General features: G+C 42.0%; 1 protein-coding gene across 2 annotated transcripts; it reads left to right on the forward strand.

Moving 5' to 3' along the window:
- The first annotated feature begins 889 nt into the window (after positions 1-889).
- LOC135542115 (dysbindin-like) lies at positions 890-27,763 on the forward strand. 2 transcript variants are annotated; one of them, XM_064968774.1, is made up of 4 exons: positions 890-1,218; positions 25,322-25,474; positions 26,499-26,648; positions 26,817-27,763. In XM_064968774.1, exons 1-4 carry the CDS (start codon positions 1,176-1,178, stop codon positions 27,065-27,067), a joined length of 597 nt encoding a protein of 198 aa, XP_064824846.1. In that variant the 5' UTR covers positions 890-1,175; the 3' UTR covers positions 27,068-27,763. The 2 variants fall into 2 exon arrangements, with proteins under 2 accessions (XP_064824846.1, XP_064824847.1); XM_064968775.1 differs by having other exon boundaries at positions 26,499-26,642.

Here is a 27,763-nt window from a genome sequence, read left to right on the forward strand (position 1 = left end):
TATTGCAATTAACATTAGCAACACTTGCTCTTTCCATGACATAGACTGACCAGGTGAAAGCTATGATTCCTTATTGATGTCACTTGTTAAATCCTATTAAATTAGTGTAGATAAAGGGGAGAAGATAGGTTAATGAAGGACTTTTAAGCCTTGAGACAATTGAGACATTGATTGTGTACTGGTGCAATTCAGAGAGTGAAAGATTTAAGTCCCTTTGAACAGGGTATGGTAGTAGATACCAGGCACACCAGTTTGTGTCAAGAACTGAAACTCTGCTGGGTTTTTCACACTCAACAGTTTCCCGTGTGTATCAAGAATGGTACACCACCAAAAGGATATTCAGACAACTTGACACAAATGTGGGAATCATTGGCTTCAACATGGGCCAGCATCCCTGTGGAACACTTTCAATTGAGGCTGTTCTGAGGGCAAAAGGGGGTGGCACTCAATATTAGGAAGGTGTTCCTAATGTTTTGTGTACTTTGTATAATTGTATGCTTTTACGGCTACAAAGATTTATTTAAAGTATATTCCTATAATAAATATTTTGCAGTCAAGCTAAACACAATAGGATATTTTAGAGGTATTGGCTTCTAATTCATTTTTTTGTGAAACAAATTAAACCTATGCCATGAACTGAATTATACATAAAGCCGCTGAAATCAACTATTCCTCTGAAGAACAGTGTGTGCTCGGTCAAAAGGGCGAGCCTTTGATTTGTTCAATAACATCAATGCTATTCCATTAATGGCAAGAAGATCTCGTATTGGTATTTCCCACTGTTACATAAAAGACCCAGCGCTATAGCCTATCCACCCCTCTCACACCAAGCTCCTCCCTCTGTGAATAACCACTTGGAATGCTCCACAAGGCATAACTTGCTGTCCTCATCCAAATACTTTAGTTGACTGATTGAGTACACTAAGGGAGAAGGGTCCTGTAGAAGAGAGAGCGTGTGCTTGAGAGAGCCAGTGACTTTCTTGGGAGTGCTTTGACTCTGTCTCTCTGTCCCAGGAGAGGAGGAGGCGATGAGCTGTCCTGCTAAAGCTCTGGAGGGCTGATTGTTCCCCACCTCATCGCATCTCTGTGCCTGACTGTGTGAACTGACCCTCCAGTCCTCCTCAACAGCACATCTTATCTGATTCTGCAGCTCTCTGTCTGAATCTGCGAGCACCATGAGCTCATCTGGGGCAAACCTCCACAACAAGCGTCTACCCTGTGAGTAACTTTACAGCTTATTTAGTTCTCTCAACAACTGCTTGAATGTGTAGAAGTTGGAAAGACTGTGTCACTGTGTGAATACGCCGTAAGTTATTTCAGATCATTTTTGTAATTTATTCTGTACTGTACTGTTTTTATTAACTTTCTACATAGGTTCATTTACTGTAATCCCCCTATTGCTGAGCAGAAAGATACATAACAAAATATGGACAATAATTTTTCTATCTGCTTTAGCTTTTACAGACAGACAAACACATTCAATATTTAGGGAAGCAAAACATAAATCAAGCCACAATCAACAGAACCTGTTGAAGTAATTATGGGTGAAATACTGATTCCTGTTGTGGTTGATGTTGTTGTTGTTGTTGATGTTGGTGGTGTTTGAGCATTTCAATGTGTCAGTGTGGGTGTTGGCTGCTTTGAATGTTCAGCCGATGTGGTAAGGACCTGCTGTTTTGATGTTACTAAGGCTGGCATACTGTACATGCTTTCCTGACCAAATAAAGACAAGAATGTTGAATCATCACCGTATATACTGTCCCGCTGTAATCAGCGGGACTCTACTCAAGCCGCTGAGGGTTCTTAAAGGGATACATTCTAATTTTGGTTTGGGGCCACAAAGGCATCCATTGGTTTCACTGACATAAATCTCTAACTCCTAATGAGATTGTGTGTCTATCTCTTATGGGAACAGATTTACTGCAGTGACATAGGGCTATAGACTGTCCTACAGACGGTGCTCTCACAGAGAAACCCAGATAGGGGTAATTTAATTTGTCAGTCAGTCAGTGGCATCTGGGGCTAAATTGGATCAGAACATGACTGTGAGAGAAGACATCTTCCATCTGTTGCGTTGACCAGTCCCGATGCCCAGCGCCCTGTCTGTATGGACTGAATTGTGTGGGAATGTTATGTTTGGAGGCACAGCAGTTTGGGTTGGCTTGGAGGACTGAACAGCTGGTGTCACATTGTTGAAAAGTTAGATGACGGGCTGAGAATTATGAAGTGAGTGTGCAGTTGGTATTGAATGGTCACAGACAGGATGGTTGCTGCCAGAGTGCTCCTTTAAAACGGAGCCAGCCTCCCACCGAGGCAGACACAGCCTGGTACTGTCCTGGCAGACACAGCCTGGTACTGTACTGATGGAGAGATGGTCACAACACAAGTCTGTTTTTAGTTCACCTGTACTCATTTCACTTTGACTGCTACTGCTGCAGTGTAGATACTGTAGTTTCTCCCTAAGCATGGCTGACCAACAACTTGATCAGCCAGATATTTATTTTTCTAATGCTATTTGGTAGCAATTAGCCTGGGGACGAGGTTAGGCGAGAGAACAACTTGATTGTTATTAGGGGGGGTGTATCTATATGTGTTAATATACGTGCACATGTGTATTTCCACTCATATCCTTTAATCTATGCAGCCCTCAGATCAAAGACCAAGTCCTCTTAATTCGCTTTGAACAAATCTTCCATCATCCGTAAAACTGACTATCCTACCGGTCCTCGACTTTGGCGACGTCATTTACAAAATAGCCTCCAACATTCTACTCAGCAAATTGGATGCAGTCTATCACAGTGCCATCCGTTTTGTCACCAAAGCCCCATATACTACCCACCACTGTGACCTGTATGCTCTCGTTGGCTGGTCCTCGCTACATATTCGTCACCAAACCCACTAGCTCCAAGTCATCTATAAGTCTTTGCTAGGTAAAGCTCGGCCTTATCTCAGCTCACTGGTCACCATAGCAACATCCACCTGTAGCACACGCTCCAGCAGGTATATCTCACTGGTCATCCCCAAAGCCAACACCTACATTGGCCGCCTTTCCTTTCAGATCTCTGCTGCCAATGACTGAAACTAATTGCAAAAATCACTGGTTGGAGACTTATATCTCCCTCACTATCTTTAAGCATCAGCTGTCAGAGCAGCTTACCGATCCTTGCACCTGTACACAGCCCATCTGTAAATAGCCCATCCAACCAACTACCTACCTCATCCCATATTTGTTTTTCTGCTCTTTTGCACCCCAGTATTTCTACTTGCACATCCTCATCTGAACATCTATCACTCCAGTGTTAATTGCTAAATTGTGATCACTTCGCCAATATGGCCTATTTATTGCCTTACCTCCTTTGCACACACTGTATACATATTTTTCTATTGTGTTATTGACTGTTTGTTTATTCCATGTGTAACTCTGTGTTGTTGTTTTTGTCGCACTGCTTTTGCTTTATCTTGGCCAGGTCGCAGTTGTAAATGAGAACTTGTTCTCAACTGGCTTAAATGGTGAAATAAAAAAATCCCACTCTCTGCTTAGTTAAAAACAACCCGGGATTCAGACCAGGTACATGTGAATGCCTTTAGGCATATTGTAGTTAATTAAATACAACAATACAGTTATTATTCATTATTCATAAATCTGTCAATATATGCTGGAAACACAAAGCTCTTAAACCTCTCCCACATCAACACAGGTATCACTCCCATTATTCATTGTATGGGAAGTACATAGTGGATTGGTTTCAGGTCTTTGCTGTTCACCATGGACCTATGGCAGGATAATTACTAACTACTACTCGCCCAGCTAGCATTCCTTGGAAGTTGTGTAAACGTAAGTTGTTGTTTTCCCATTGGTTCTGGGAATGAAGCCATCAGTAGTGATGTGTGGGTAAAATCACCGCAGAAGCCAAGCCAGAAGAAAAAGCCCTTTTACAACCTGTGTTGTGATAATTTCATTTTTTGCTTTATAACCTGTTGGTTCATATGCTTTGACACTGTGATACATAAGCTTAAGGCCAAGACAATAAGAAGACACAGTGGCAGAATAAATTCAACCACAAAATTCATCACTAAACCAGAGAGCAACCTCTGTCCAGTGAACTGTTTTGAACTCCAGGAAATGAATTTGCTTAGGCATTAATTAATAAATGTTTTATTGTGGCACGGCGTCGGGGAAATTCGAGCCTACGATATTCTGTTCTCTATCCATGACATTAGTCCACTGTGCCACCAGGATAGAGCTAGCATGCCATGTTTTTTTTTACTTATACGAAGCTGTTCATTTTAGTCTTTTCAAGCAGACCCTACTTCAAAGGAAACAAGCACTCATTAAAAATATCAGGTGTGGCCAATTACTGGGCGTGGCCAACAGACCTGAACACACTTAACAAGATAGAGTTTTTTTTTTCTAACTGACCACGGGAGCCAATTTGCGCTGTTCTGTGAAGGGTGTAGTACACAGCATTGTACGAGATCCTCAGTTTCTTGGCAATTTCTCGCATGGAATAGCCTTCATTTCTCAGAACAAGAATAGACTGATGAGTTTCAGGAGAAAGTTCTTTGTTTCTGGCCATTTTGAGCCTGTAATTGAACCCACAAATGCTGATGCTCCAGATACTCAAATAGTCTAAAGAAGGCCAGTTTTATTGCTTCTTTAATCAGGACAACAGTTTTCAGCTCTGCTAACATATTGCAAAAGGGATTTCTTATGATCAATTAGCCTTTTAAAATGATAATCTTGGATTAGCTAACACAACGTGCCATTGGAACATAGGAGTGATGGTTGCTGATAATGGGTCTCTGTACGACTATGCAGATATTTCATTTAAAAAATCTGCCATTTCCAGCTACAACAGTCATTTACAACATTAACAATGTCTACACTGTATTTCTGATCAATTTGATGTTATTTTAATGGACAAAAAGTGTTTTTCTTTAAAAAATAAGGACATTTCTATGAGACCCCAAACTTTTGAATGGTTGTGTATGTTTTTAAATAATATTATTATAACCTTTGAACATTAATGTTTTCTTGTGGTTTTCATGGAAAGTTTTCTTAATGTTCAAAGAACATGACTTTAAATAGAACCATGAGGAAACCTGTAGAAAACATTATGCTGAAGTACCTAAATTGCCACCTATTGTTCTCAGAACATTGTGATAGCTGGGTATCCTGCACCATTCCCAGAACATTGTGAAAAGGTTGTATGCTAAATAACCATAGGACAACCAAGCTCTCAACAAGCTCTAAGAAACATATGGTTCTCAGAACGTTATGTGCTAGCTGGGCAGGCTCGTGACAACACAAGATTTGAGAAATGATAGATCAGTGCAAGGCCAGAACTATTCTATTGGGTTTAGCCAAACATTTCAGTGACACTCTCCACTGATATGAAAATAGCAATCTGAACTATTTACATTTACATTTACATAACTATTCATCACAAAAAGAGGATCCGCAACAAATAGGTTCCAAGAACACCAGGGAAGATGAACAATTGGACAGTTTATGTATTGCCAAAGGACTGGTAATGAGTTATCATGTGATTATGACTAGGAGTCTTCAACTCATGATGGAGGGAGCTCAGTTGACCGACACCACTCCCACAACACTCCTGGCTAAACCTGCACATTCATGCTGAGTGAGTGTAGTCTAATGGAGACATTTCTCAGATGTCAGCTGCTTGGGTCCATTGTGGACCAGTAGTCTGCTCATGGACCACATAGAGGGCACTAGGACAGGAGATTGAGGCTGACTGACACATAAATGGTCCTATTGTCTGTTCGGGGTGTGTATGTTTGTGCTGGGGGAAGGAGGGGGTTCATAATGTCATTTTGGTGTTTACTGAGTGAGATATGTGGTGGTGCCAGGCTGTGATTCAACCCATTGCAAAAAGCTTATCCCACACACACAATCCAAACAAACACACACACTGCTCAACTCTCACCATCAATAATTCACTCTTTACCCAAAATAAGCAGTGTAAAGCGAGGCATCTTGTTTTATGAAGGGGAGGCTGCTGCCTGCCACTGAGGTCAGTATACCACCTACCAAACCTCTTCAATTAACTAAGTCATTGCACAGGGCTTCATATAATCTGATGGTAAAGCTAGTTTTTCTGAAGCTGTTTAAATGTTGACCCCTGATTCGCAGCAGTTTATCCAGTGAATTTCCAGTTACAGGCAGTCATGGCCAGCTGGTGATCTCCATAGCGCCTGCTTCAGCCAGCTACTAGACTGCTGAGAGTGGAATGTGATGATGAGAGCAGCAGAAAATACATCCTGTCAAAACAGCAAGACATCCTCAGCTAATGAGCCCCAATCAGAGTTGTCACATTTCTTCTCTTGGCTCTCCCTGTCTATTCCACACCAATTCCTGTTGCTTCTCTTTTAAATCCTACTGCTGGCTTTCCTCTGAAGCTAAGTAGGGTTTGTCCTGGTCGGTCCCTGGATGGGAGATCAGAAGTTGCTGGAAGTGGTGTTGGATTACTAATAGGAGGCACTCTTTCCTCTGGTCCCCCTAAAATATCTCAATGCCCCAGGGCTGTGATTGGGGACATTACCCTGTGTAGGGTGCCGTCTTTCAGATGGGATGTTAAACCGGTCTCCTGACTCTCTGTGGTCACTAAAGATTCCATGGCACTTACCATAAGAGTAGAGTTGTTAACCCTGGTGTCTTGGCTAAATTCCCAATCTGGCCCTCATACCATCATGGCCACCTAATCATCCCCAGTTCTCAGTCAATTTACCTGGTAAAATAAGGGTTTAAATAAAACATTTAAAAATACATTCCTTCTTTCTCCCACCTTTGTACTTCTTTTGAAACATTTACTCTTTATCTGACCTTTCTCACTCCTCTCTGTGTTCTGTCCACTTCCCCTCCTGACCTGACTCCTCTCAAACTCCAGAACAAGTGATGAGATGGTCCATGTTAAAATAAAATGTTTCCTGTCGCCCTCCCACCCCCTCAGCAACATTAAAAGGTCAGTCTCATCTCCCCAAACAGCATTACATCACGCCTTGTTGGTTCTGATGTATCTGGTCAGGAGTCACTGCCTGGTGAAGGGAGGGAGAGAGAAAGAGAGAGGGTGAGAGACTTGCAGAGTGATGTGCAATTCCAACATTTTGTATTTTCTTTCCAAATTTAGAATGACTGCCGGGTTGGAATGACTAAGATATGAGACTACCTAAAGCATGTAAACTGGAACAACTAGTACAGTAATGGGTGCAATAAATCCAAGTAATAGATTGTATTGGTTTATTAAAATGTATGTTATACTGTACATAAATAGCATAAGATTAATCAATCAAAAATATGGTTATTGAAACAATTTAAAAAATCTACCTGCAATAGAGCATGCTGGGAAATATGAGAATGATGCCTGTGGTTTTGGTTTAACACTGGTTTAATATGCTGTATGGCAGAGAATTCCCTCAAAATGAGAGTCTGGCAAACTAGTCTATAATCAGTTTGCACAGAAGGAAGTAGCCATTCCCATAAGGGTTTTAGTTTCAGAGCTGCTCTAGCGGGGCCACAAACCAGCAGCCCGGGTGAAAGATCTAAAACCCAAAAGCATCTGGATCATCTGGAAAGCTAATCATCCATGTTTTGTTCCCAAACACTGTTTGCTGTTCTGAGGCTCTTCCGGTCATCACCCTCTCAGCACTAAGGTCTAATGTGAGGATGAATACAGGGAGGGACAATGCGTTGTTGATGTAATGGGATACCCCTTCCTACCCTTCCCTACATGCCCATTGAGTAAAATAACTTCCTCTCACTCGCATCAAGTCCTCAGAATCAGGCCCAGGCCCAATTCCCTCACATCCCCGCTTTTGCATTTCTTTTGTTTTTACTGTCAGATATGTGTTTGTCTTTGTGTGGGAAGGTAGAGTGGGCACGCTGACATGTCCGGCTCTGTCTGAATCCGACAAATTTCACACGTCCAGCTGGTACTGAGCCCTAATCCTACACTCTGTCCCTCCCACAACTCCCACTGCATTCACTGAGACGGAGGGAGGGAGTGAGTAAAAACTGTGAAAAAACCTGTCTTAAGAAAATCAGACAATCTGCCTTCATCCTTTTTGTCCCAGTCCTCTCTCATTGCCCTCCCTCCTCTTCCTCCCTCCTGAATAGCCACTCTGTGTTGCCTGCTGGCTGTCACACTGGATCCGCTTGTGGTGTGAACTGGGGGGGTTTGGGTAGGGAATGGAGAATGACTGACCGGAAAAGTGATCTCATCAATCCAGGACATTTGTGATCACATCATTGTGTGACCTAGGGTACTGATCAGAGGTTAAAAAGGTCAGTTGTGAGTTTCCCACACCTTATTGATTTAAGGTGACAAGATGGTAACTAAATGGAATAGGAAGAAAAGCATCTTTAACTACTCTTCCTTTAGCTCATGTATAAGCCAGGTCCCAGGCCTCTAAGAAAAATACATCAATGCAGGTTGTAGGATCTATTGCACTGACGTGACGGGTCATATTCAATTTGTATAGCTGAAGCAATTGAAATGGTAATTTACGATTGAGCCGACATATGCAGCATTTACCGTGAATGCAGTCTCCATGATATGAGACAGAAACCGTTGGACGCAGTAGAACGGTGAGTAGACATTCCCCTTTATAATGGCTGTTTTTCCAGCTTTTAGATATTCATAAAACCCTCTATAGCCTACGTTGTCTCAATATCATATGCCCATGGGGAGCAATTATGGTGCCTGTCGCTGTATTTAGACATAGGTTATTTAAAACAAGTTTCATTTTATTATAATTATTCATCATCTTTTTAGGTCTTGTCATAAGTGAATTTAATCGTGCTTAATGTCAACGCTTAGCATGTCCATGGCTCACAGGCCAACTACACCGCTCGCGTTGCAAAATAAATGTAAAAATCGAAATAATTAAATTATTGAGCGCGCCAGCGTTACCTAGGGTTAAAATAGAAGTCAGTTCTATTTCTGACGCAGATCGCGCTGCAAGTCCTGCCTCTCACATCTCCTCATTGGTTTATAGAAGCAGATACCCACGTGCCATCTCCTCATTGGTTATACCCACGTGGGTGACAAAGACGAAATAGGTCGGGGGCGGTAATGCACGTAATTTATGAAAGTTGCCAATCGCAATATAAAGTCAAGAGAAGAAAATGCCTGGAGGGAGGAGAGATGACTATAAGTGATTTGGTTGACTGTTTTATGTGTGGATTAATTGGTGGAGTAGAGGACCTTGTGCATTTCAGGTAAAATAACAACTCAATGTTTATATCCCAGGACAAATTAGCGAGCTACAGTAACAGCTAGCTAAATAGGACAAATTAGCTAGCAAGTGCAAGCTAGCGAGCTAAATTGCCATAAATGTTTAATGCTTTTCGAACTGTCCCCAAATTAATATAATTGGTTCAGAGTTTGTTTTGATATTTTAACCTGCGTGTCGCGATCAGTGTGGGGGGACAAAATACATTTATGCACGATGGCGCACGCGCGCAGCAGGTTTCTGTTAGTTGTCAGACATAATTGCAATTTAGAGTACAGTAGGCGTGTATCAGTGCTAATGCTGTGTTTATTTATTTTTTCTTATTGCTGTTACTTACAACAATATGGACTGCAAACATGTTCAACATATTTAGCAAACATGGGATAGGCCTACATTTAGTTTCGGCTGGCTATTTTCACTGAGTTTACAAAACATTAGGAACATCTGCTCTTTCCATGACATAACCTATGAAGGCTATGGTCCTTTATTGATGTCACCTGTTAAATCCACTTCAATCAGCGTAAATGAAGGGAAGGAGACAGGTTAAAGAAAGATTTTTAAGACTGAAAACAATTGAGACATGGATTGTGTATGTGTACCATTCAGAGGCTGAATGGGCAAGACACAGATGTAAGTGCCTTTGAAAGAGGTATGGTAGTAAGTGCCAGGTGCACTGGTTTGAGTGTGGCAAGAACTGCAACTCTGCTGGGTTTTTCACGCTAAACAGTTTCCCGTGTTTATGAAGAATGGTCCACCACCCAAAGGCAATCCAGCCAACTTGACACAACTATGGGAAGCATTGGAGTCAACATGGGCCAGCATCCCTGTGGCACACTTTCAACAACTTGTAGAGTTCCTGCCCCAACATATTGAGGCTGTTCTGAGGGCAAAAGGCGGTGCAACTCAATATTAGGAAGGTGTTCCAAATATTTGAAACATTCAGTGTATAACAGAGAAACATTCCAATTGGAGCTGATAACAAAAGACTGTAAATACACAACTTCAAGCAAGCACATATTTAGCCATGGAGCATGTTCTGAGTGACCAGTGAAGGGCCAAGCCTCCACACACATACAACTTATTTATTCATCAAAACCCAGCACTTTTGGGCTATCAGCTATTGCGCCCATAATTCCCACTGTGAAATTACCCAAAATATTTTTGACACACCCAGACCTATAGTGCTATTGCCAGCGCTAAGATATACCATTGCATTAGGTTTAATAAATGCCTGTGCAGTCAAAAATTCTTCCACACTATGAGGTAGGAATAATAGTCAGACACTTCAAAAATTATGACAAAGGACATTTAGTGTAAAAGCTGTTTGAAAAGATCGCCTGAAATGTCAGCCTGTTTTGGTGCGATGGAGTTTTGGTCTGCCTGGTGACATCACCAGGCTGTAAATTAGCTAACAGACCAATACATTGTTTTCTCCAAACCTCTCTGCCAATAACAGCATATTTTCAGTTTTCCCTTCCCCACTCCCAGACAGTCCTAGCAAGGTTCTTGCAGGAAGGTACTTAATTGTTACCCAGAAATGATTTGATATTGTGATTAAAAACAGCTGCATTGGACCTTTATAAACCTCTTCAATTTAAATAAATTTACTCAAAAATGTATTCTATTTAATCCCCCAAAGTTATTATTTATCATGAGAGGGCCATAAACAATAACGAGTAATTCTGCATACTCCAAGAAAGGTTCAAATCTCACATTCTGGTAAAAATATTTATAAATAAATAAATGACTGAGGTGTAGTCACATTTGTACACAGTACGAATATGATAAAAATATGAGAATGTTACATTTTATATGATGTATTTCCTATTCAACAAACTAAACTCAGCAACAAAAAAAGAAACAGCCCTTTTTCAGGACCCTGTCTTTCAAAGATAATTCATAAAAATCAAAATTATTTAACAGATCTTCATTGTAAGGGGTTTAAACACTGTTTCCCATGCTTGTTCAATGAACCATAAACAATTAATGAACATGCACCTGTGGAACATTTGTTAAGACACTAACAGCTTAGACGGTACGCAATTAAGGTCACAGTTATGAAAAATTAGAACATTTAAGAGGCCTTTCTACTGTCTCTGAAAAACACCTGCTCATCTGTGTGAACATGCCTTAGGCATGCTGCAAGGAGGCATGAGGACTGTAGATATGGTTAGGACAATAAATTGCAATGTCCAAACTGTGAGACGCACAAGACAGCGCTACAGGGAGACAGGATAGACAGCTGATTGTCCTCGCAGTGGCAGACCACGTGTGACAACACCTGCACGGGATCGGTACATAAGAACATCACACCTGCGGGACAGGTACAGCATGGCAACAACAACTTCCCGAGTTACACCAGGAAGACACGTCAGTGCTCAGACTGTCCACAATAGGCTGAGAGAGGCTGGACTGAGGGCTTGTAGGCCTGTTGTAAGAAAGATCCTCACCATCCTCATATTTTCTAAAAGTCACTTGATCAATACATCTGCCCCCATCACGGTGAACGTCTCACAGAACTTGGCTTCTTGAACTTGCCTTTTATCTCATATTAATCATGTTCGTCTATGACAAAACAGAAAGTGTGTTTTGTTTAAAATCCATCACTGTGAACGTCTCACAGAACTTGGCTTCCTGAACTTGCCTTTTATCTCATATTAATCATGGTCGTCTATGACAAACAGAAAGTGTGTTTTGTTTAAAATCCATCACTGTGAACGTCTCACAGAACTTGGCTTCTTGAACTTGCCTTTTATCTCATATTAATCATGTTCGTCTATGACAAACAGAAAGTGTGTTTTGTTTAAAATCCATACATTTTAGATTACTGGATATAAATGGATCTCTGAATGTGCTACAGTGGCGAAACCATATTACAATGTAAGGATTCCAGGCATATGCTGTGAGGTAGTGTTCAGCCAGGAGTTGGACTTCACACAGGCAGAAGAAACATACAACTGTGAGAATTAGGGTTACCACTCATTGCAAGCCATTTTGATCTATGGTGACCACATATCAATATATAAGTGAAATGTCGGTTGGGACCGGAACCATAACCACGAAGGTCCCCAAAACAGGGGACTTTACATCTTTAAGACATTTTGTTTTAAAGAGCCCTAAGATATTGGTCATTTCACCAGAATTTTGAGATGCACTCTGGCATGTTTTGATATCCCAGAAATCCAAACGAATTCAAGTTCATGTTGGACATCCTCCTCAGATGCCTGGCCTCAATTCTGTCTGGCATCTTGCTTTGTCAGCATGGCTTCCACTGTGCCGTTATGAGAGAACACAGTGTCTGGTTATCTGGTTGTGTAAGACTGTGAGAAGAGAAAAAGGAGTCACTCTCTTTCCCCATGCCTACACTGAACAGCTCTGGTCTGAGCATGCAGACCTCTCCAGTGACCTTGTTGAATGCCATCTATACCTGACAGGGGACATAGTAAAGAGACCCTGATCCATTGAGGTTTCTTTTTTTGGACAAATGTTAAGAGCTTGAGCTATATCTTACACTTATCTTATAAAGATAATATGCATTAATTTATAAATGACAAAGGTTAAAATTACTAACAGAGATTGGGGTCGGATCATGTGTTTATGTTGCTGTAGAGATGCAGTTGTCTGTATTGCTGTTAAGCGCCGGTTGTCTCAGCTTTGGTTGTGATGTTAGGCGTCATGGAACTTCTCGCTGAAGAAACTCTTTCCACTTCATGTACACTGTCAGGGCTGACCGATGGTTTCTCCTCAGTGGTCTTGGTTCTTTTGTCGTCCGAAGGGGTAGGTGATGGAGATGGCACACCAAGCAGCTGCCAGCCCAATAGAGATTCCTGGGGACCTTTGCTGTTCCTCATGAATGATGGTGAGGAGCAGGATTGGCAGTTGTGATGCCATGACCGTGAGGAGGTTGGAGTTGTAGTTGACTCTGGAAAAATCTGGGTTACTTTGGCGTAAGGCAGTGAGGATAGTAACCACTGGACAAGGAGACCAGTCTGGAAGAATCCTGATCTCCTCGATGGGAGTCTTTGATCTGCTGAGACTGAGAGAATCTGATGTCAGAGATCTGGCAGATTTTCAGTCCATAGATCTTTGTTATTTGCTGTGTCATAGTCAGGGTCTGGTGTGCAGGTTGTCAAGGCTTGGTCTGGATCTTTCTTTTCCCGCTTCCTCTGGATGAGGCAGATCTGGATGATTTGTAGGAGTTTGGTCAGCATTCTTGGTTCTTAGCATCTTTCATTCTTTTTCCATGGTCAAGTTCTGGGGTCTTGAGGTCTGGTTGGCTTTTTTTCCTGTTTCATCTTCCTGAGGCAAATATAGACCTACCATGTGAAACAGACGATGTTGGTCTGCTGTGGTTGTCATTTATATTTCTATGTTCAGAGGAGTTTGATCCTGGTTCTTTTTTTCCTTCTTGCCAGAGCCAACCCCACAGCAGGTCAGCAGCAGACTGGAAGACATGAATAAACGGGTCTTCTTATTATTTCATTTTACTGCATCTTTTTCCTGATCAGTTTGCCCTTCAGGGGCAGTCGGGTCACTCTGGGATTGACCTATCTTAGTATATTCGGCTATCAATCGTGTCGGTCTTGAGTTTTTGTACAACGAAAAGCAATAGACAAAAACTCCTGAGACGCTCTCTGAAAGCAATGTGAGCAAAGCTTTGAAAGCAATGGGCTTTTATATGGATGTAACCATTATGATGTGTCACAGATGTGGGATCCCTGTTAAAGCCTGAGGAGTTGTTTTGGGCACAGCTATTTTTGTCAGAAAATAGAAAGTGACAGCCCTTGTATTTTTGGATATTGAACTCAAATCTTACTGCTGGCAATGTCATAAGAACTGTAGCGGGATGAGCAATTCAGTGAACAACTATCCCAAAATGGAAAAATCTGACATGAATAACAAATGGACAAGTAACAATATCAATCTCCTCGGTAGCTCATGAATGAATGTGGACACCTAGCAGAATAATTATCCTACAGTATAGGGTCCTCTAGTATATTGCTTGACCTGCTGTAAGCTCCATCCATTGGTGACTATCATGGTGGCTGGGAGGTTCACAAGTTCTTTACATCTGCAGGGTGTCATGTCTTTCCACCTGGAACAAGCAGACAAGGGGGAAGAAATTAACCTCACTACTCAAATGTCGGTGCTAATTCAAGTTGCTGAAGGCACAAGTACCTTTATTAATATTCAATCGTTTTGTCAACAGTTCTATATTTTTTGTCTTGGTTAAGTTGTTTACATCTAGGTTGACAGACACTGCATGCAGCTAGCTAGCAAAATAGACTCTGCTGTCTAACAAGCCTAGATTGAACGGAACGCCGCTGGCTGCATTTCCTACGTTTTTCATCAGCCGTTAAAATGTCTTGCCTCCAAAAGAATCGGGCAGGACTGTTTATTTCCTGCCAATGCAATGGAGTGAAACGGGATCAGTTGCCCACTTTAGTCCATGAAAACAAATGGGGGGGGGGACGATTTTGCTACAAGTCTGTAACTGACTAGCAAGTTCTCCAATTCATAATTCAGAAACTGTCTGGGTCTTCACAATTGACACATTGCTGATGCTACTAGTTGTTAATCTCTAAAACCGCCAACAGGCAGGATGAGATAGCCTGCTAGCTAGCTATCACATCCGACGTGTTGGCTAGTTAGTTCGCTTGGCAGAACACAAGTTCCTGAACATTTGAATTCCAAATGTATATGAAAGCAATTTATTGAACATCATTTGGGAAATAAATGTTATTCTTACATTTCAAAAGTTAATCCTTATTGTTCTGGAAAATTATCCCAGACGGGTACATCATTACATCTGTCAACCATTAATTCCCCGTAAAGTGTTATGGGATAGCCTCCCCGGCAAAGGATACACGGGATTGGGACAATTTTGACATCCTGTCTACAAATTTTGCCAGTTGATGTCTCGTTAAACCGGATTGCGCTAAATTCACCCGTACAGCTGTTGCAGCCATTAGTGTTCACCTCATTACCGATTCCTAAAAGATGATTGGCTTGTTCAACATTGCAGCTGACAGTGCAGGCAACTGCCGACTGACTGATCTCCAAAGAACCTTGCATCACAAATCACTAGACATTAGTATTATTATTTGTAGATCCATCAGTCAGCCACAATTTACCCATGGTACATTATGGTTTTGATCCTCTCGAACACCGCCTATGTCAATGTCCTACTTGCAACCAAAGTCTTTCAAGATATGTTCGCCCTCTAGTAGGTATTGTCACCTCAACATATTGGTCCTTTTTCAACAGACAAAGGGCTTTTCATCTGTTTGACAAGCATTCCGTACAGTAGAAATAAAGTATTTTCTTGTTTATCACGGCAAATCCACAATTACAATTTACCCAACGCTTTGTATGAATGGAAACTATTGTTGGTGTAACCTACTTATTGTTATTGTTTTGTTTCCTATTTATGTTATCCAAAAGTGTTTGGTATGGGCATCTCTTATCAAGTTCTGGGGTACAATACCCTGGACTGTCCATATTTGAGATGTGTAACTACATCAGGTCAATCGGGGGATTGAGTTATTTGTGCAAGAAAGGCGTGGGTCAGAATCAAACCCACACTGATACAGTAGGCCTATATGTGCATGCCGGCCTTAACTGCTAGACCACCTAATTAAACTCCATTCTCACCCTTAGGATCCACTAGACACTTTTATGTCGTGGAGACCAATGTCTATCTTGTGTTATTAAGCTATATAAAATGTGGGTTGTCTGTGTGTATGGCTGCATTTCAGGTACATTTTTGTACATTTGAATGTTGCAGTAATCGGACCTAGGCTTAGCATTTGAGCAAGTTAGAGAGAAAATGATTTTGATTGCAAGCCTTGATCCCAATGAGCGACAAAAGAGTGATCAAGTTCAAATCCGACATCTGTAGGTCTCCATAGAAACCAACGATGCATTACAGGTAATAACTTTATGACATCACTTTGTGATGCGTTTGGGTTCCGTACACACGAGTGATGCAGTAAACATCACAATAGGCTTATTTTTCAGCCTAGCATTGAGAAAATTGAGAAATCAGATGATGTATTAGATTTCCGTTGAGTTTTCTATTGTATATGTCTGTAGACCCACACCATGAGTTCACATGATCTCCCAGATTGAGGCTGAAAAAAGAGCAGCCTGCATGGTGAGAGTGTTTCAGTGGGCTCTGTCGTACGACTTCATGACGTAATCCTAACTCCATCACTCACACCATGCTTTGCTTTCTGCGGGGGAGTAAAACCAGTGACACTATCTTTCTCTCTCTGTTGGTTACATAAAAAGCCGCTCTGGGAGACTTGACCTTTAGAAAATACAGAGTTGGAAATGACAATGAAAAAAGTTCTAAATGCTGGGTAATGATTTTTCATCACTTGATGTTAACAATGGGGAGAGAAAAGGGGATGATAAGAGAAGAGAAGACAAGAAAGGAGAGGAGAGTAGAGACTGCTTCAGGAGGGAAAGACATATTTCTAATTATATCGGCTTGTTACATGCCTCAGTTTAGCTTAGTTGGTCAGATAGCTGTTAGCCTGCACACCACTGCAAGTTATGTTAGGAAATAGAAGTGACGGATGAAATTATGTTGCTCAATGTAATGAGTTATGTCGTGTACATACACAGAGCGATAGAATCTAAGATGAAGCACAGTTGTGGCCTAATTCCATGACTGCAAACTTGTAACCCATAGAGCACACAGAATACCAATGTTATGAACCGCCACAACTCATTTAATGTTTGGCAGGACGCAGTAGACATCTCACCAGCTCTGTATTTTTGCTGTGTCGTTTTGGTTTTATGCCTCTGGAGCTCTGAGAGTTTTCTTGGGCTGGTGTCAGAGGCTCTCCATCACACAGCTCAGTGTCTTAGTGTTTACCCACGAATGCCCAGTGGTGCAGACAAACAGACAGACAGGCCCAGAGGGCGTCTCCCCTCTCCTCCCCAGCTGACCCGAAGCCCCAGGACAGGGCTGTCAGACTGAAGGAGACAGGAAGTTGCTGTGACAGGCCTGCCTCCTGCTATCACTAGACAGAGGACTCCACAGGACCCACGGGGAGGCTGGGGCTGACACAGCAGACTGGACTGGGGGGAGTCTGTTGCCCTTTTCAGATGGGCTTGAATTATTCTGCATACAAAGGAAAACGAGGAACACTATTGGTATTATCATTATACTGTACCATTTGCTTACTGAGAAGCATGGTCATACACAAACAGAAGCAACACTGCTTCATGTGATTCCTTGTCATGACTCAGCAAGGTAAAAAAAAAAACATTTTATGAAGACGATGTGAAAATACAATCAGACACCCATTTGGAGCTTGCAGTCCTGTGGTCGGAGGCCTAGTTCCTCTTTCCCTTGTCATTGTTTCTATCCTGAAACCTCATCCAATTAGCCCAATCCCTGCCTGTAGCTTCTCATTATGCCTAAATCCCTAGTCACTTTTTTTCAGAGTAGGGGGTCAATATACGGATGTGGTGAGAGGACAGAGCGAGGGCAACACTTTTACAGAGCTGTGTTGAAATCTCCAATGTATATCAATCTGCTGTCTGCTCAAATGTATGTATATGTCACTTTATGATGTCCATATTCCATCGCTAATCCATTAGTGACTGTGTTTACAGATTGAGTTTTATGTTGACAGTGGAAGAATATGTCTTGTCAGTCTGTATACGTGATGTGTTCAGGGAGCCCACCATAAAAGGTGATGTAACCTGATTTACTCTGAGCCATGAACACACTGGCATTCCTCAGGTTATTCTGGGTTCCTGCATTTCTCTTTCCTGTCTCCTGCGTATCACACTGGTGTGCTGTCCCCTCCCCTGGCTCTAGCAGCACTTTGCTTTATTACAATGGTGCTGATGAGGTGGGAAATGTGATTGCATTGTATCCCAAACAAGATTAACTTAGGGAATTGACAGTTGGCATTTGCAAAGCAATTGGTGGGTGCTGAGCGATTAATACATTACACTGTGGTACTGTGCGAATATTGTATGTTTTGATTTCTCAAGCCATCCACACTGGTCAGGAAATGTATGGGTCTGCAACAGTAAAAGCATTAGCTTTATGTAGAATGGGCCGGCTCTAGCATTTTGGGGGCCCTATGCGAGATTTGGTTGGCTGGCCCCACACCTCGCAGCAAAACATTATACTGGTCCCCCTACTGATGGTGTGGATCTGCCCATGAAGTCTCTCTACCAGACGAACTCAATGCATTTAATGCACACTTCAACAATAACAACCATGCCATGCGTGAGAGCCCCCACCAACCCAGAGGACTGAGTGATCTTGCTCTCAGAGGCCGACTGAGGTCTTTAATTAGGTCAACACTGGCAAAACAGCAGGGCTAGATGGTATACAGGTCTGAATTCTCAGAGAACGCGCAAAACATGGCAGGCATATTCACAGTCACTTTGAACCTCTATTTGTCTGGGTCTGTAATCCCCACGTCTTAAGCTGACCACCATCATTCCTGTTCCCGAGAACTCTAAGGCTTCATGCCACTATAACTAGCGCCCTGTAGCACACATCTGTAATCATGAAGTGCTCTGAAAGGCTGTCCATGGTACATATCAACTACATCATACCAGAAACCCTAGACCCACTCCAATTTGCCACCCCAACAGATCCATATACAATCTCAATTACACTCCACACTGCCCTCACCCACCTAGATAAGAGGAATTACGTACAGTTGAAGTTGGAAGTTTACATACACCTTAGCCAAATACATTTAAACTCAGTTTTTCACAATTGCTAACATTTAATCCTAGTAACAATTCCCTGTCTTAGGTCAGTTAGGATCACCACTTTACTTTAAGAATGTGAAATGTCAGAATAATAGTATAGACAATGATTTATTTCAGCTTTTATTTATGTCATCACATTCCCAGTGGGTCAGAAGTTTACATAAAGTCAATTAGTATTTGGTAGCATTGCCTTTAAATTGTTTAACTTGGGTCAAACGTTTCCTTCCACAAGCTTCCCACAATAAGTTGGGTGAATTTTGGCCCATTCCTCCTGACAGAGCTTGTGTAACTGAGTCAGGTTTGTAGGGCTCCATGCTCGCACACACTTTTTCAGTTCTGTCCACAAATTTTCTGAAGGACTAAGGTCTGGGCTTTGTGATGGCAACTCCAATACCTTGACTTTGTTATCCATAAGCCAATTTGCCACAACTTTGGAAATATGCTTGGGGTCATTGTCCATTTGGAAGACCCATTTGCGACCAAGCTTTAACTTCCTGGCTGATGTCTTGAGATGTTGCTGCAATATATCCACATAATTTTCCTTCCCATTGATGCCGTCTATTTTGTGAAGTGCACAAGTCCCTCCTTCAGTAAAGCACCCCCACAACATGATGCTGCCACCCCGTGCTTCATGGTTGGGATGGTGTTCATCGGCTTACAAGCCTCCCCCTTTTTCCTCCAAACATAATGATGGTCATTATGGCCAAACAGTTCTATTTTTGATTCATCAGACCAGAGGACATTTCTCCAAAAAGTATGATCTTTGTCCCCATGTGGAGTTGCAAACCATAGTCTGGCTTTTTTATGGCGGTTTTGGAGCAGTGGCTTCTTCCTTGCTGTCATTATAGGACTTGTTTTACTGTGTATATAGATACTTTGTACCTGTTTCCTCCAGCATCTTCACAAGTTCCTTTGATTTTCACTTTTCGCACCAAAGTACGTTCATCTCTCGGAGACAGAACACGTCTCCTTCCTGAGAGGTATGACAGCTGCATGGTCCCATGGTGTTTATACTTGTGCACTATCATTTGTACAGATGACGTGGTACCTTGAGGCGTTTGGAAATTGCTCCCAAGGATGAACCAGACTTGTGGAGGTCTACAATTTTTTTCTGAGGTCTTGGCTGATTTATTTTGATTTTCCCATGATGTCAACCAAAGACGCACTGAGTTTGAAGGTAGGCCTTGAAATACATCCACAGGTACACCTCCAATTGACTCAATGATGTCAATTAGCCTATCAGAAGCTTCTAAAGCCCTGACATAATTCTCTGGAATTTTCCAAGCTGTTTAAAGGCACAGTCAACTTAGTGTATGTACACGTCTTTCCCACCGTAATTGTGATACAGTGAATTACAGTGGGGCAAAAAAAGTATTTAGTCAGCCACCAATTGTGCAAGTTCTCCCACTTAAAAAGATGAGAGAGGCCTGTAATTTTCATCATAGGTACACTTCAACTATGACAGACAAAATGAGAAAAGAAAATCCAGAAAATCACATTGTAGGATTTTTAATGAATTCATTTGCAAATTATGGTGGAAAATAAGTATTTGTTCAATAACAAAAGTTTAGAATACTTTTTTGCCCCACTGTATACACAGAAGATAATGGGGAAGATGGGTGACAACTGGAGGGGGGTGGAGACAATCACAACAGCAATTGAAACCGATCAGGGCGTGACAGTAGCCCCCCCCCCTCTAGAGGCGCCACCTGGCGTCCTACCTGGGCGCATACCAGATTTTTAAGTGGGAAAACTTGCACAATTGGTGGCTGACTAAATAATTTTTTGCTCCACTGTATAAGTGAAATAATCTGTCTGAAAACAATGACTTGTGTCACGCACAAAGTAGATGTCCTTACGACTTGCCAAAACTATAGTTTGTTAACAAGAAATTTGTGGAGTGGTAGAAAAATGTGTTTTAATGACTCCAACCTAAGTGTATGTAAACTTCGGACTTGAGCTGTATGTGAGAAGGCTGTTCATTGACTACAGCTTAGCATTCAACACCATTGTCCCCTCCAAGCACGTCACCAAGCTTAGGACCCTGGGATTGAACACCTCCCTCTGCAACTGGTTCCTGGACTTTCTGACGGATCGACCCCAGGTGGTGAGGGTAGGCAACATTACCTCTGCAACACTGATCCTCAACACGGGGACTCCACAGGGGTTTATTCTTAGTGTCAGGACAACAACCTCTCCCTCAATGTCAGTAAAACAAAGGAGCTGATCATGGAGTCCAGGAAACGGAGGGGTGAGCACGCCCCCATCCACATCAACCGGGCTGCAGTGGAACGAGCCGAGAGCTACAGGTTCCTCAGTGTCCAAATCACTAAGAACTTAAAACGGTCCACACATTCCCGCACAGTCGTGAATAAGGCATGACACCACCTCCTCCCCCTCAGGAGGTTAAAAATGTTTGGCGTGGGCCCTCAAATCCTCAAAAGGTACAGCTGCACCAATGAGAGCATCTTGACAGGCTGCTTCATTGTTTGGTATGGCAACAGCACTGCCCTTGATTGTATGGTGCTACAGGTGGTGGTGCGGACAGCCCAGTACGTCACTTGGGCTGAGCTCCGAGCCATCCAGGACCTCTATCAGACAGTGTGAAAGGAAGGCCTGGGAAATTTGTTAAAGACTCCAGAAACCCAAGCCATAGAGTATTCCATCTGGTTCCACACAGCAAGCTCTACCAGTGCATCAAGTCTGACACCAACAGGCTCCTGAACTGATTCTATCCCCAAGCCACAAGACTGCTAAATAGATTAACAAAATGGCTACACGGGCTATCTGAGTTGACTGTTATTTTATTTTTGCACTCTCTATGCACACTCACAAGAATCTACACACTCAAGCACACTGATACTCCAACACACACACACACACACACACACTTTGTTTGCTCTCACAAACACAACATGCACACACATTTATGATGACTCTACACACCCACTCACATACAATCATCATATATGCTGCTGCTACTCTGTTTATCATATACCCTTATTCATACATTATCTACTGTACCTCTATCACTCCAGTATCCCTGAACATTGTACATATGCTATTCGAACTGACCCTGTATATACAGTGCCTTCGGAAAGAATTCAGACCCCTTGACTTCTTCCACATTTTGTTAGGTTACATCCTCATTCTGAAATTGATTACATTGGTTTTTCCCTCATCAATCTACACATAAAATCGCATAAAGCAATGCAAAAACAGGTTTTTAGAAATTGTTGCTAATTTATTAAAAATAAAAAACTGAAATATCACATTTACATAAGTATTCAGATCCTTTACTCAGTACTTTGTTGAAGCACCTTAATAAGCAGCTATGTAACGACGTTCTTCGTTTGTCGCAAGAAAGTCGGACCGAAATGCAGCGTGTTGGTTACTCATGTCTTTAATGAAACAAATGACGATACATGAAATAACTTATAAATACAAAAACAACAAACGGAACGTGAAAAACCTATACAGCCTGTCTGGTGAACACTAACACAGAGACAGGAACAATCACCCACGAAATACAAAGTGAAACCCTGGCTACCTAAATACAGTTCCCAATCAGAGACAACGAGAATCACCTGACTCTGATTGAGAACCCCCTCAGGCAGCCAAGCCTATACAACACCCCTACTCAGCCGCAATCCCAAATACTACAAAAAACCCCACTATGAAATACAACAACATAAACCCATGTCACACCCTGGCCTGACCAACTAATTAACGAAAACACAAAATACTAAGACCAAGGCGTGACAAGCTATTACAGCCTCGAGTCTTCTTGGGTATGATGCTACAAGCTTGGCACACCTGTATTTGGGGAGTTTCTCCCATTCTTCTCTGCAGATTCTCTCAAGCTCTGTCAGGTTGGATGGGGAGCGTTTCTGCACAGCTATTTTCAAGCATGTGTGTGCTTTGGGTCTTTGTCTTGTTGGAAGGTAAACCTTACTGCACATGCAGGGCATCATTAAGTGATAATACATCATTCACAAGTGATAATATCGTCACTCATCAGACTATTTGAATCTTGTCTTTACATATACTAAATAATATATGTGTGAAATGTGTTATGATTTAGACCATTATCATGCACCTGTCGGAATAGGTGAGATTTTCCCTGTGGTTTATTTTCATGCCAGCCAGCTATACTCCTGTTGTAAATCGAAGCAATGTGCTTAATATTTAGAAAGTTGAGAAATAAATATAGTAGGCCTAGCCTATAGAAAGCTGATTGGATCCTCTTTTTAAAAGAGGCCATAAAAACGGTTTTATCGCGCCTATAGAAACGTTGCGCAATATGAGCTCATGGGCACTCATGAAGTGTTTGATTAGATTTTTAATTACATTTGCATTGATGTCAGTGTGATTAGAGAGACAGAGTGCTGAGTACCAGAACATTAGCAACTGGCAGTTAGCAAGTTTGGTACTCTACTAATAATCATATGCACCATCAGAGCGCAGTTTTGGAGAAGGTCACGTATTACCGTCACCATAACAGCCCTACCCTAAACCTTAAGTAAACATTTCTCTCTCTCCTTACTTGTGACAAGTGTTGGGGTTAAAGGTGAAGCCAGGTTCAGGTATGTGGGAGAAGCCTGCCCCCTGGGTGGTCCTGAGCGCTCTGGAGCAGGTTTTAATCACAGATCTCTCTGTTCTTTGCTCTGTTCATCTTTGCTATTTGCTCTGTTCATCCAGTCCCTGCCGCTGAAAAACATCCCCACAGCATGATGTTGCCACCACCATGCTTCACCATAGGGATGGTGCCAGGTTTCCTCCAGATGTGATCCTTGGCATTGAGGCCATAGAGTTCAATCTTTGTTTTATCAGACCAGAGAATCTTGTTTCTCATGGTCTGAGAGTCTTTAGATGCATTTTAGCGAACTCCAAGCGGGCTGTCATGTGCCTTTTACTGATGAGAGGCTTCCGTCTGGCCACTCTACCATAAGGCTTGATTGGTGGAGTGCTGCAGATATGGTTGTCCTTCTGAAAGGTTCTCCCATTTCCATAGAGGAACTATAACTCTAGAGCTCTGTCAGAGTGACAATCGGGTTCTTTGTCACTTCCCTGACCAAGGCCTTTCTTCCATGATTACTCAGTTTGATTGCGCGGCCAGCTCTAGGAAGTGTCTTGTTGGTTCCAAACTTCTTCCATTTAAGAATGATGCAGGCCACTGTTTTCTTGGGGACCTTCAATTTTACAGACATTCTTTGGTACCCTTCCCCAGATCTGTGCCTCGACAAAATCCTGTCTCGGAGCTCTAAGGACAATTCCTTCTACCTCAAGCCTTGGTTTTTGCTCTGACATGCGCTGTCAACCATGGGACCTTATATAGACAGGTGTGTGCTTTTCCAAATCATGTCCAATCAATTTAATTTTTCCACAGGTGGATTCCAATCAAGTTGTAGAAACATCTAAAGGTTGATCAGTGGAAACAGGATGCACCAAAGCTCAATTTTGAGCCTCATAGCAAAAGGGTCTGAATGTAAATAACCTAGTTCTGTTTTTTATTTTTAATACATTTGAAAAAGAAAATGTTTTTCACTTTGTCATTATGGGTTATAGTGTGTAGATTGATGAGGAAAACATTGTATTGAATCAATTTTGGAATAAGACTGTGGAGCGTAACAAAATGTGGAAAAAGGCAAGTGGTCTGAATACTCTCCGAATGCACTGTAGCTTGCTCACTTCTCGTGTTCTTGGTCGGGATTCTGCAATGATTACTACAAATTTAGATGGCTGGCTAGTCTAATTTACCAATCTAAAAATTGTTAGCTGACATGGCTAATTGATTGACTGTCAGAGTCTGACATAACATGAGAAAATGCACAACTGCTGATGCAAAACCACATTTCTAGATTGCACCCAGTTTATTCTACTATTCTTACTCTCAATAGTAAGTTGATACCCCAACTGAGTTCCTAAAACTTGTTGTTTCATGAATAAAACAAAGGAGAGAATGTATGATATGTTTTACAGGATCAATCATGCAATCATATTTCACCGTAAAGCATTAGTAAGAAATGTTGCATATGCATGCTCTATCTACATTATGCTAAAAGTGTCTGCTACTGAGTGGTACCAAGGAAAACAAGTCTGCAAGAGGACATGAAAAGCCCAAAATTCACAGCCCCAAAATCTGAGATTACAGTAAAGGCTGGGTTTTCCTGTCATTTTTTGTTCCTATGGTTCAGTGTTACCCCTTTCTGGCATTCACATTGTTTCTTGCAGCTTTGGGGAGTGTTGATCTTGCAGACCTGTTTGACCAGAGTTTCTGACAGATATGTTCTGTTGTTCTCTGTGCCAGCGGAGACCGAGCATGCTCAGAGGGTCCCAGGAATGGACGCAGCCCAGCAGATGAAACTGAGAGAGCGACAGCGCTTCTTTGAGGAAGTCTTTCAGCACGATGTGGATGTCTACCTGTCCTCTGCCCACTTGCAGATTCATGACTATAAGAGACGTGAGCGCAGTCAGCATCACACATGTCCATACCCAAGCTCAACCCTTACCTTAGCCATTACCCTAACACTAGATTCATGTCCACACCCTGGCTAAACCCTAATACTAAACCTAGATTAATGTCCAAACCATGGCTCAACCCTAATACTAAACCTAGATTAATGTTCAAATCATGGCTCAACCCAAACCCTATCCATAACCCTATATCCAAGTCCGCACAATTCAAGTACTCGCTTTCTATCACTCGCCATATTACACCGAACAAAAATAAATAAGTTTCCCAGAAATGTTCCATACGCACAAAAGCTTATTTCTCTCACATTTTGTGCACAAATTGTTAACATCCCTGTTAGTGAGCATTTCTCCTTTAGCCAAGATAATCCATCCTTACCTGACAGGTGCGGCCTAAAAAAAAGCAGATTAAATGGCATGATAATTATACAGGTGCACCTTGTGCTGGGGACAACAAAAGGTCACTCTAAAATGTGCATCTTTGTTAAACAACACAATGCCGCAGATGCCTCAAGTTTTGAGGGAGTGTGCAATTGGCATGCTGATTCAAGATCATTTAATGTTTATTTCTCTACCATAATCCGCCTCCAATGTTGTTTTAGAGAATTTGGCAGTACGTCCAACCGGCCTCACAACCGCATGTAACCACGCCAGCTCAGGACCTCCACATCCAGCTTCTTCACCTGCGTCATCGTCTGAGGGGAGGGGGTGGTATTTCTGTCTGTAATAAAGCCATTTTGTGGGGAAAAACTCATTCTGATTCGCTGGGCCTGTACCCCTGCCCAGCCATGTGAAATCCATAGATTGGGGCCTTATCAATTTCAATTGACTAATCTGCTTATATGAACTGTAATTCAGTAAAATCTTTGACATTGTTGCATGTTGCATTTATATTTTTGTTCAATATACACACGTGAAAGTTTCTCAATGTTGCTAAACATTTCCTATGAGAAGTGAAACTGGCATTATATGCCTCTAATCAACCTCACGGTTGTCTCTTGGGTTGTTGTTAGCTCCCATTGGCAGTGTCTCGTCCATGGAGGTTAATGTGGACATGCTGGAGCAGATGGACCTCGTGGACATCTCTGACCAGGAAGCACTGGATGTCTTCCTCGGCTCTGGAGGGGATGAGGGGGTGCTGGCCTCCCCTCTGCCAGGTAAATGTGAGTGGAGGGGAGACGCCAGTCTGAGGCCGTCCTATGTTGATAGTGTAGTATTTGGCAGAGAGTCGAGGCTTTTATCCTCCCCTATACTAGCTGGCAACACTAACTGCAATATTGAGCGTAGCACTGAGAATCTTTTGTCTAATATCCCCTTAATTTTACCTACAGTAGTTCATGGAAACAACAACAACGATAAGGTAATCAACCAGGGACGCTCTCTCCACTACACTGACGGTTGTGATGGGAAGTTCCGCGTGGCCTCCACCTCCTCCACCAACAGCCAGAACACCAATGAGGACGGACGGGACACCCAAGTCATCCAATCAGATGATGAAGATGTGCATGTCAACACAGTCTTGCTGATGGGATCACCCCCAGGGAAAGATGAGGAGAAGAATCGGTCTATCCTCTCTTCTTAGGCACCTTCCTTCACTTGCAATATTCAGTAACATTTTGGACTTACTGATGCTTACAAGTATCACTTAAACTGGACACACACACTTCCATGGACTGGCAAGACAACTGCCACTTTCCACAGCCTTTTCTTTACTGTTCATTTTGTTTTGCCTGAACTGTACATGTAAAGCCAACTCTTCTCCAAGCTTGTCCCCATTTCTACTTCTGGAATGTAGATGACAGGACATTCCTTTCTATTTCCTCATTTAGCATCCTATTAAGATCTGTCAATGTGTGGTACTGTTTTGGGAAGGACATGTTTGTGTGTAAGCAGGCTTTACTATACTACAGATCGGAGCAACCGAGTGTTGGTAAAAAAAAGTAATCATCTGTATTAACCAGGTTGAAATAAAGGTTGAATAATTTATGAAATAAAGATGTAGAGAATTAATATTTGTTTTATGTCAGAACTTTTTTTTCTTTAGAGAGAAACATATAAACTGTGCACAACTCTGCCATGCTTTGTAAATATGTCCCTTAGTTCCCATATTCCCTAAAATGTTCAACCAACCCAAAACACCTGCCACAAATAAGGACATGTTGTACATAGTACTTAGTGGTGCTTTAATTTGTTGTATCTTTCACTTAGTCTCCTCTTATTCTCTGACTTAAGGTTGATTTATTTTAACTATGAATAGGAATAAAAGAATAACACTTGT

The sequence above is a fragment of the Oncorhynchus masou genome, chromosome 6 (genome assembly GCF_036934945.1).
Source record: "Oncorhynchus masou masou isolate Uvic2021 chromosome 6, UVic_Omas_1.1, whole genome shotgun sequence".
Lineage (NCBI taxonomy): Eukaryota > Metazoa > Chordata > Actinopteri > Salmoniformes > Salmonidae > Oncorhynchus > Oncorhynchus masou.

Bases quoted from the DNA above. Each gene is read 5' to 3' on its own strand.
- LOC135542115 (XM_064968774.1), top strand. From the start codon at position 1,176: ATGAGCTCATCTGGGGCAAACCTCCACAACAAGCGTCTACCCT. The intron at 25,475-26,498 runs GTGAGCGCAGTC...GGTTGTTGTTAG, and splicing joins GATTCATGACTATAAGAGAC to CTCCCATTGGCAGTGTCTCG. The intron at 26,649-26,816 runs GTGAGTGGAGGG...TTTTACCTACAG, and splicing joins CTCCCCTCTGCCAGGTAAAT to TAGTTCATGGAAACAACAAC.